The following is a 10,961-nucleotide window of genomic DNA, read 5'->3' as shown; positions in this document are numbered from 1 at the left end:
GGGGGGGGGGACAGGATGAGGGCGCGCAATACAAAGAGGCCCCTATTTAGCCTCCTGTCACATCTCAGGTGGGAGGTTTTAGCCTCACAGGGAAACAGCAACAGCAGCCAAGTCCTGGTTTTAACAAAAACTGCTTCACCACTGACATATATTTAAAAAGTGAACTACTGGGATCTGTATCTGTCTGCTGAGCAAACTACTCCTCCTTCTCCAATTCTGATGGAATGGACGAAGTGTGAAGTTTTATTTTGAAATTCTGATGAAAAATGTATTTTTTGTTTGTTTTTTTTGGTAAATCCATGGGCGGTGGTTGTTCAGTAGCTAATTTCATCTCTGTGTATAACTCTGACACAGAACTTTATCTCCTGTGTCCTGCTTCAACATGTGGCAGAATTAAGAGTTCACAGTGACCTGGGCTGTAAACACTAACGTGTACAGAGAGTGGAAAAAGTTGTGTAAACTCTAAAAGCAGGCCTCCCTCTCCCTCTCCCTCTCTCTCTCTCCTCTCTGCGATGCATTAGTAAAGAAACGCGGAAGTCACAATCAGGCTGTAACCATGCTGTCAGAAATAAAAGCGATCTGCCTGAGCGCGCTTTGTACAAATAAATCGGCGCTTTGTGAAGTTTTTGGAGGCGTTTGCATGAACAGAGTCTGGAGCTCTGACCCGGGGCTCGCTGCTGCCTCTCCCTGAGTATCTGTGAGGGGGGGAGCCGCCCGCCTGGCATCTCAAGGTGAGCAGAGAAAAAGTCTGAACTTACAGCCATATCTCGGCCGGAGCCCGTCCGTGTCGTCTGAAGTTGACATCCTCGCGTCTCTCTGCGCTCCGCGGTTCGCTTCAGTAAAAACTTGACGCGCGGTCTGGACGCTTCGGTCCCCAAACTCTCCGGAGCTTAAAAGAAAAAAAAAAAAACTCTCAAAACCGACAGAAAACCGAGCGGGACCTCTCGGCCCTCCTGTTCCTCCTCTGCACAGTTTGAGTTGAGACTTTTTCTTCTTCTTCAAACCTCACTGATGTCACTGGGTGTGTTCTTCCTAATCCTGAAGTATGCATTTCAGGAAACGGAGCTCGGCAGCCTCCAGGCGGACAACCTCCGGCGCAGCGCCCCCTGCTGTCCGCTGCGAGGAGGGGACCCTGGAGGCTTTCAAACAGGGGCCCTTCAGTGAGAGAGATAACAAATAATATTAAGACTAAGACTAAGGCTCAGTGCAAGGAAAATATTCTGCAAGAACATTTATAACATTTGTGAAGTTTAAATTATTTGTGTGAGAAAATCAACAGTAAAATGTTTTCTATTAATTTAGTTTTACGGTCAAACCTGACGAACAAACAACCAAAAGATTAATGTGGGTTTGGAAAATGATCATCTCGTATTCATACATGTTCTTATTTTGAATTTTAATATTTGGTTTGCAGTGATTAGTTTTTCTTTTGTGTAGTAATGTTGTTAACATTCATGCTGACATTTTAAACCCTGAACAATCAAGTTAAGTTAGTTAAAATAATCTTAACTCAAGGCGCACACACTTGTTTTTTCTGGAGTTTTCAACCATTTCCCACAGTCTTCATTAGCTTATTTTGTTTTGTTAGATTTCACATGTACCAACTGAACTAACTCCAGGACGATATGTTCTGTAGATGCGGATTTCCGTGGACGTTTTTGACTAATTCTGCTTTGACACCCAAACCTCTGAGAGGTGCTGCATGAGCAGCGGTGAGGACAGATCTGGTTCATAAACAGACAACTAAAACCTCCTCAGCCGCAGAGTGGGCAGCCAGCTAATCATTTCCCTCTCTTTCACTTTCTAACTGAAAGGTCGACTGACAACTCACTTTTTCCACTGCAAAATTTAAAGGGCGATTTAATGTTAGTAATAATGTTAATGACACTTTCCCATCCTAATACAGCCAGCAGCGCCCCCAGTTAGACGCCTTCTGCCTGGTAAACACACAGGTCTTTTCATTTCCACATGCAATTCAACATACACATCCAATATGTAACACAGGCCTTCTGTTTGATGGATTTATTTAACCAGGTGAATCCCACTGAAGTTACAAACTGCTTTTTCAGGATGGCAGCGGTACAAGTTTCACACAATATAAATAAATCAGCTGACGGTGTACGGAGGCTCAAATACGCTACAATGGAACAAAACAACCGCCAATATGAAGAAAGCTAAAGTGACAAGAGACAGTTAGTAGAGAAATCATGAACAATCGAGTTTACAACATCCTTGTATTTACACCTTTAAATCAATTTCCCTTTGCAAACTGTTCTAACATCGCCTCGTGATCCTGTGGGACATACTGTAAACTTACAGACAAGATGAGAGGGAAGTTTGACCTGAAGAGCTTTATGAATAAAAATAAACCAGTGACTCAAAACATGCAGAGTGCAAGGATGAGTCAAGTGTTAATGCGATGAACAGAGTCCACAACTGGTAAGAAGGTGGTTCGCTTCCAAATAAAAGTAGGACTTTGTCTTAAATAAAATTCTTAATTCTTAAAAAAGAAAGACAAACACCAAGATATTTATAACAGCTGACAACATCTATTATTGTCACATTATGAGCTGTGGCTCAGGGGTTTTTCCATTTCTTTTATTGCATTAGAAAATAAGCTGCGTCTCTGTTAGAATGTGTCTCGGAGCCAAAGTCATGATGACAATGTGGTTATTTTCTCAGACCATAAAAAGCTCTTTCAGCCGGTAAAACATTACACAACTCTTCCCAGAGGCTGAGGAGTAAAATAAGAGGACCGACTCTTCTCCAGCTCATCACACAGGACTTTGATTATGAAAAATGATAAGTCAGGTGTTTTTGTTGTCCTGGCAGAGTGGGCACAGGTGTAACTGATAACATTAACGATGGCCTCACTTACCACAGCCCCAAAAACTGGACCACCTGAATGGGATGCAGCCGTTATTGATGATATTAATTACACCTGCGAAGAAGTTCTGTTCTGGTCGTGACTGAGGCCAAATAAATAAATAAATATATATATATATATATAAATAAATAAATGGAAGTACAATGTATCATAGAAACACTCAAAAGATGTGTATAAGAGACAGCACACACACTCCTCTGGCTATAATGTAAATCAATATGTTGAAGGTGTGAAAGTGATGGTTATCGTCTCTCTCAGCACAGGGACACATCTGTGTCCTGAGGGACCAGCAGGGTTATTAACAGTATTAATAGTTAGCAGGTCGTCACAGCTCCACTTGGACTGTGACTTAGCAGAATTTAGAGAGTTCTAGTTTTTGCTGCTTAGACATAATTAGCCACCTTCATCTATAGATACCTGTAGATACACCCACCCTTTTCTTTGTCATTGTTCTAAATAGAGAAATCCCCATAATAATGCCTTAAATCCCCAAAATAAATGATAGACTTTATAATAGAGGTTGATGTGATTGGTGGTTGGTGGAGAATCAAGGCTGCTCCAGCACAGCGAGATTAACTCTTTGGGTGGGGCCAGTATTGACCCCCGCTATGCAGTTTCATTATTTCCCCATGGGCACCCAGAACCCGACCAGTGCTCCAGAGCTGAAATAATTGCTGATTAATCAATCAGCTGACTGATAGATAATTAACTGGCAACATAATAATTAAATTATTATTATTATTGTTATTTCCATTAGTTTTCTCTGACAGGCGACTCAATGAGACATTAGAAATGATATATGAAATAATGAGGGAAATTTTCTAATATTTTATTCACTGAACAATCAATCGATTATTAAAGGCACTAATTGTAAGACCAATTGGTAATGAAAATAATCACTGGTTGCAGCCTTACAGTTCTCTATTTTCTTCACCTTTAATAAGGAACTGCCTCAGTCTGGGACCAACAGGTGGTCATCTGTACTTTACATACAGGTGACAGGAAGTGGATGTTTTTAAATACTGGGTTTAAAATTTTTACAGCTCTATATGAATTAATTCTAATAGTCAACCATGTGACCAGGTGACCAGATCACCTATGTGTAATCTGTTCATTTACCCATAAATCGATTATAAACTGATAGCTAATGCTCAGTGTCAGTGATCTTGGATGTTCAAATTTGAATTTCATATCTTGAATCTTAAAGTCTAATTTTTATAATCCTTAAAAATACATAGGCTACACAAATGCACACCTTAAAATGACATAACATGCACGTGAAGTATTCAGTAGTGAGTGGATTAGATGTTCAGATATTTATAAGATTCTAATCTATAATCATTATTTACTTCCGTTAAAAAAAAACACAAAATAGCGTTAAAACCATCCGTCATACCTGAGGGGAAGCACGTGCCCAGGCAATCATCTCACCTGTCTGCAGCTGCTGTGTTTGTGGACTGGAGTGATTTTATTGTAGATTTTTTTTTTTTTAAATAGAAGGACCATCTACGAGCTGCCGGGGTTATTCATACTTTCCAGCTGCAAACAGAAAACTGAGCTGGTGGGTTTATCGCGCCTCCATCCATCCCCGCCTGCCCCCATGCAAAACTCTCCTGCATGTTAATCCTGCAGCGCGGGCGGGGCTATAAGAGTCAATATAAGAGAGGAGAAAGTCTGGTGGGTGGAGGGAGAATCTTCTGTGTCCCTGCTGCGACCCTCTGCTCCTCCAGTCCTGAGTTGCTGCCTCCTGCCGGGACCTGCAGAATCCTCCTCCTCCTCCTCCTCCTCCTCCTCCACCTCCACCTCCTCCACCGGGACCAGCACTATGGACAGCTCCGGGATGCTGCGCGGGCTGCTGTTTGTCGGCCTGCTGTCCTTCCTGTGTCACGGCCAGGCGTCCCAGGAAAACTCCGCGGAAGACTTTGGAGTGGAGAAACCCGAACCAGCCGCAGACAGAGACCTGGTCAGTATCCAAAGCTCCACAGATGTTAGTTTATGGATGAATATCTGTAATCGTGGGTCAAAGTGATTGAGATCCCTGATGCTGCAGGGTCATGTCTCCTAAGCTTCACAGGCCTGTGTGTATTTGGACTTTAATAAGCTATTTTCTTCAGTTCAGCCAAACAGGAAACTCAGAGAACTTACATTTCAACAACAGTTTTCAAATTAGTTTTGTGTTAGTTTTGCATGTAAGTTTGTTAAACACATTTCTGCTGTATTGATCTTTAAGAGATTCATAAATCAGAATTTTTTCTGAAATCAGTTTTTATTTTTCTTTGGCTGGTTTGTCACGATTGTTGAAGGTAACGGAGAGTTTATTCACCTTATTCTCAACACCTCAAACTCTGCCAGCCCCTCATGCTGTGCAGCCAATCCATGTTGAAGTCCACAGAACTTTGTTTTTTACTTTTAGTGGAGGTGCAAAAGTTCCCAAATATCAAAGCTCAAGTTGAATTTTGGGGGAAATGTGAATAAAACAATATTTATATTTCTATATCATGGAAGGGAGCGGTTAGAAAGACCACAACGTGTCAGGTTGAAATGTTCCACTCTGTAAATATCGTGTAGCTTCAATGAAAAACTAGGAGCAGCAGATACAGAATAAATACGTGATACTGGCGTATAGAACGACGTTAGAGCTGCAGTTTGACACTTTGTCTTCAGGCTTCATGTTGTTGTTTGTGTGAATTAACCTCTCTTCCTCCGAGCAGGTGGAAGCTCTGGAGGCTCTGCTGGGCAGGATGCATAATCGGATTTCCTCCACCGAGAAAAGAGGGAGCATCCCGCTGGTAACTCCACTTCATTCACTACAAAGAAACTCTGAACGCACACCTTTACCTTATTCCTCGTGAGGGACAGCAGAGTGTAATTCAGTCATTTGTGAGACAGCACTCAGTCACTGCTGTTAATTAAACCAGTAAGCAAACGATACCTGCCACTAATTAAAAGATAACAAGGAAATGCCAGCAACGGTCTTTCCCTCAGTGCAATTACAGACTAATCAAGATTGCTGCCCAGCTCCAATTAGCCGAGAGAGGGAAGTTAAAAAGCTGCAGAAGCCTCTCAGTTCTCCTGACCCCTCAGTGGATCAGTCTCTTACCTACAGGCTCAATTTGAGCTAATGAACAGGAGTGAATTATTTCACCGTAAAAGAGTGATTAACTTCTCTCTCTCTCTCAAATAAATCAGAATAATCAACAGGAAACGAAAAACAATTCATCAAAGCAACATAAAGGCCTGTGCAAATATTTGCTCCATTATTTTCTATATGTTAGGGGGAAAATTGAAGGTAAAGATGAAGCACAATTTTTACAATTCTTGAAATGAAAAGATATTAATACCATCTCTCTGCATCCTCCTCCGCCTCTCCTCAGTGTGGGATGGGTGACCGGTGTGCCATGAAGTTCGGGCCTCGCATCGGGAAGCTCTGCGACTGCGGGAGAGGAGCCAACTGCAACTCCTACCTGCTCAAGTGCATCTGAAAAGCACGGGACTTTTTTCTTTTTCACAGCATCACTTTTTCAGGACCACAACCTCCTCCACCTCCTGGCTGCACACGAGCCTCGACTCGCATCCTGCTGTCAGTCTCTAATATCATCGTTTACATCTGTCATGCATTGCTGTTGTTGCCTGAGTATACGCATGGATTTTGTATCACTGACCGTGTTGATGTTCTACTGTAGCATGTGAATGTTTCATGTACAATAAACATATTTGTCAACAAATCTTTTTTGTTATTGTATTTATTCAAACTTTACTCATAGTTACATAAGATTCCTTGGTCCATGTTGTTGTAATTGGTGTTAAATTATATGATAGGAGTTTTAAAGGTCCCATATTGTAAAAAGGTAGATGTCCATGTGTAGTTTGATTATAAAGCAGGTCTAGTTTCTATATTAATACTGTGAAAGAATCAAAGCTCTCAGTCCACAGAGAAATGCACACAGCTTGTATTCAGAAACTGAGCCTTAAAACCAGCCGTCAGGACTTCTGGAACTTCATGATGTCACAACAAAGCACCGCCCTCTTCCAAGCCCCAAGCCCCGCCCACCTGGACCCACCATCCAACCTTGCAGGATTTGGTTTCTCTGAGTGTTTACCTGAAATCTACTATATTTTTATTTGATCACGCAGAAAACAGTCAACCAATCAGAAGAGAGGCTCGGAGACTCCTCTCTTCTGATTGGCTCACCGACCTTGTTGCTGCAGCTCCAGAGAGAAGCCTGAGAGAGGAGATGTAAAACTACACTGAGATAGTTGGAAAAAATCTTTAAAAGTCATTTTGTGTTCACAAATAAAAACTGTATCGTCACATTCGAAATGAAAGGTGTTTGCTTTGACTTCATGCATCTTCACATTACCTGTTTTGCAGAGGTTGTTTGCCTAATGTTTGTTTGTATTGAGCCCATGACAGTATACAGGAAGTGTGCTCAGCTGGAAACACAGCACAATGCAAATGATAGCTTTTCAAGAGCGGCAGGCGTTCGATCGTCCTCCCGCACACGTCTGTCAAGCAGCAGTAAGGGCTTTTGTTCTTCAAACAATTCGGCTGTGTGGTTTCAGATTAGTGTGGCCACTGAAGAGCAGCTGTCACGTACACGATAACTTCATGTCGCAGGCCTATGAACCTCTTCTGCTTTGGTCTTTTGTGTTTTATATGAGGACACAAACAATTTATTCAGAGTTTCTACAACCAGCCAGGAAAGTGTTGCTCTGACATCCCGTATCTTCACTGATGTAGAAGCTGTCCAGTTCTGACATACATGGTTTACCGCACATCAGCGTACGGAGCATTTAAGGTCACATGAATGCTTTCATCATCTCATTTCATGAAACCAGAGGCTCCTTATTCTCTCTCTTTTAGCTCTGTGTTTGCTCTCCACCAGCTCCTGAGGGAAATATCTGGCTCTTCAGCTGCTAAACGCTCCACTATGTTCACCAGCTTCTCTCTAACTGGGGATGTTTTCTAATTGGTGCTGGGCAGGTCGTGGACAGTGGGTTTATCAGAGATTGTTTGCTGAGTGATATAGAACCAAAACAACGAGCTAAAAGAGGGTAAAAAGCTGCACAGAGCTGCAGCCCTGTTGACAATTCTCTGTGGTTTTTACTTCACACATTTGATTAATATGAAAAAATACTGATTGGGGGAGCTTTTATTTCAGAACAGTTTGATGTCATTTTCCAATTAGTTTTTAGATTTGGGAGGTCAGAAATGAAAGCAGGCTGCACAAACAGCACATAAACTCCTGCAGTGACTTTAATTTGACTTCTTTTCAAATCCACAAGATGAAATCAGTCCTGAGACAAAAACCGGCTGCAGCACCACACTGATGTCATAGCAGGGGTTTTGTTTTTTTACTTTTAACTGGGTCATCATTTCCTGGGGTGGAGCCAGGTGAAACATGCTTAGTGTGAATTAACCTTTTAAAAAGGCAAGTAACAAGCACTGTAGCCAGCATGAAAGCTCAACATTTCTGGAGGTGCATTCAAAGCCACACTGTTGCATGGAGCTGTTTTTTGCGCTTCAGCAAACTGAGCTTGATTTATTCTCCAAACTCTTTTAGAAACTGACCTTTCTTAAAGTTTACTCCTGCCTCTTCCAGAGTCTGAGCTCCCCACCGCTGCACGCATTCATCCACAGCTTGTAATAAATGTGGTTCATTCACAGTCTGCTTCGTTGTATTTCACCACAAACTGTGACAGATGAAAGCAAAGCATTCAGCTGAGACAAAAGCCACGCTTATTCTAAATAATAATAATAAATAAATTAAAAATTAAAAACATTGCTGAAACGCAGAGCAGATCCGGCTCGCCACCACATGTGGCCTGCAGCCAACAGATACAAGCTTTTCATTTGTCCCTGGAGTCTTAATCCACAGGACCATAAAAGACTGAAGGGCTCATTTAAAGGTCCTTTGGCTCCTTTTGTCTTTGGGGAAGAGATAGGAGACAAACAGCAGTGTGATGTTTCCCTCGTTCATTGCCCGAAGCAATTTAGGCTCTAATAAAAACAAGTCAATAGACTGAATGAAAAGTGTCTTCATTGTTGAATTCTGCTTGACTCGATTTTTTTGCAGAGGAGACAGCAGAGTGCATATTCAATAAAGTGATCGAATTTCATGCACCGATGGACATTTTCTATATATATGACACCTTTCCTGTTGCTGGTAATGCTTAGATTATATTAAAGCAATACAAATAAAATAATAAATACATTGTGATGTGTAATGGCAAATATATTCATTTGTACTCTGATATTTACTTTAATTAACTGCAGGTTCAAGTATTTGTTGCATTTCAATTTACGGAGAAAATGTTATAATTAAACTGGTAATTTATAAAATATGTATAAAAAAACTAATATAATAAAGGCCTAATAAATACAGTATATACAAGCAATCAATCAATCAAACTTTATTTGTATAGCACTTTCCATACTGGTTAGTGCAGTTCAAAGTGAAACAGAATAAATTACAATTCACAACATAGATACAATGAAATAAGAATAAAATAAAGTGATTAATGACTAAAAACCATATTTAAGTATTAGAGTATAAACTCTGTGTGATATAATAATATATAAAACATGTGCTAAGCCAACTGAATCAGTGTTAATAATGTATGTAATATTGCATTACATCTTTCATTGGTTAAAGTGAATGTTAAAGTGCGAATGACACAATAATAATAAAAAATGCTAAATCATTGTGTATCAGAAGTGAAGCGTTGTGAAGTCAGGAAACTGACTCAGTTCCACGTCTATGTGAAGTTTGCTGACATTGGTCACCATGAGCTACAGATTAGGACCATGTGAGGCTGTATCAGCAGAAGCGTTTCAAAATGATAAATGCTGCATTTTATCGCTTTTATTCATTTCCTCAAGAGGAAGAATGTGTTTTTTTTCTTTTCTCCAGTTTCACTGTATTGTAGGAAGTGAAATTTTAAACTTTCATTCTGGAACAAATCTTTTCCCATATTTCAGCTCTTTTGTTAGAAACATCAATATCCATACACCTACAGTATATAACCCATTTTTTGCCTTAAATCTCCGCCTCTGCAATTTTCCAACACTATTGTGAGCTCAGCTGTATTGATTCTGCTGCTGTGCTCAGAAACCAAGTGAAGTCTCTATTTATTTACCATTTAAATGTATCTGCCCAAAACTCTGGCAGTGGACTCTCTCCTGTTAATGTTCAGTCTTTTGACTTCACACTGTGGCTCACCTGAGCTCTCTCTGCGCCGGCGCCGGGCGGCTGGAAGTCACAATGAGCTCCTGTGTTTGTACAAAGAGCCGTCACACAGAGTGGACCTGGCTCTGTTCAGGCAGCTGAGACAGGAGGCTGTTGTGTCCCGTCTACACCCAGGGGAATGTGATCTAGCTGCAAGGAAAACGTACCAAACTCTTCAAATTATTACTGCCATGTGTAAATAGGTGATATTAAATTAGTAGACTACATGAAGAATAAGAAGTTTGCATCATCAACCGTACAGTACGTGTTTATGGTATCACATTTGAATTTAAAGAAATGTTTCTCACAGATGTTACAGTTAGTGTGAAAATTGCTCATTGTTTTCTTGCATTCATGCAGTCCAGGAGGTTGGTATTGATTTCCTTTGTTACACTTTTCCAGACAGACAGCACATTTTGATGTTTCCCACGGGATGAAGAGATGTGTGGAGCAATTACTGGCACATCGCTGCATTTATAACCTCTTCAATGTGAGGACCAACAGACACGGACAGATAGACAGAGTCATTTTGTGACCGCCCAGAGGTGATGTCCAGATGGTCGGCTGTTAACCTTTAACCCTTATGATGACTGATGCTCCCTGCTGCTGCCCTCAGGTCTGACTTCACTACACAGAAAGCCTCAGGTACAATAAACATGATCAGGATGAAAACATGTTCTTGGCTCATATGAATACGTCTTGATGTGTTGATGTTTGACATAGAGAACTAACTCATTTTCACCTGTGACTGAAACATTTAAGCTGAAATGCAAGATGTGATTATGTCGTTTCACAACAGTGACACTCCCTGTAGGATCCCATATAATGCCCAGTGTATGGCATCA

The 10,961-nt window shown here is 40.9% G+C and overlaps 2 protein-coding genes across 3 annotated transcripts in view; one reads left to right on the top strand and one right to left on the bottom strand.

Annotated features, from left to right (window-relative positions):
* The window catches only part of iqgap1 (IQ motif containing GTPase activating protein 1), a 44,521-nt gene extending 43,517 nt beyond the window's left edge, over positions 1-1,004 (bottom strand). Inside the window, exon 1 of the mRNA XM_023408404.2 lies at positions 759-1,004. Coding sequence (XP_023264172.1) covers positions 759-804 — 46 coding nt within the window. The 5' untranslated portion in view covers positions 805-1,004. The remainder of the gene's footprint in view (positions 1-758) is intronic.
* A 2,084-nt stretch (positions 1,005-3,088) lies between these two features.
* On the top strand, positions 3,089-6,612 carry cartl (cocaine- and amphetamine-regulated transcript-like). 2 transcript variants are annotated; one of them, XM_087174559.1, is made up of 4 exons: positions 3,089-4,616; positions 4,651-4,850; positions 5,599-5,676; positions 6,262-6,612. In XM_087174559.1, the coding sequence occupies exons 1-4, from the start codon at positions 4,505-4,507 to the stop codon at positions 6,367-6,369; spliced, it is 498 nt and encodes a 165-aa protein (XP_087030685.1). In that variant the 5' UTR covers positions 3,089-4,504; the 3' UTR covers positions 6,370-6,612. The 2 variants fall into 2 exon arrangements, with proteins under 2 accessions (XP_087030685.1, XP_023264205.1); XM_023408437.2 differs by having other exon boundaries at positions 4,584-4,850.
* Positions 6,613-10,961: the final 4,349 nt, after the last annotated feature.

The sequence above is a fragment of the Seriola lalandi genome, unplaced genomic scaffold (genome assembly GCF_002814215.2).
Source record: "Seriola lalandi dorsalis isolate HSWRI2012SDOR001 ecotype SW California unplaced genomic scaffold, Sedor1 jcf7180002054361, whole genome shotgun sequence".
NCBI classification, from domain to species: domain Eukaryota; kingdom Metazoa; phylum Chordata; class Actinopteri; order Carangiformes; family Carangidae; genus Seriola; species Seriola lalandi.
The sequence above is the reverse complement of the archived record's forward strand: the minus strand, read 5'-3'. Positions and strand labels throughout refer to the sequence as shown.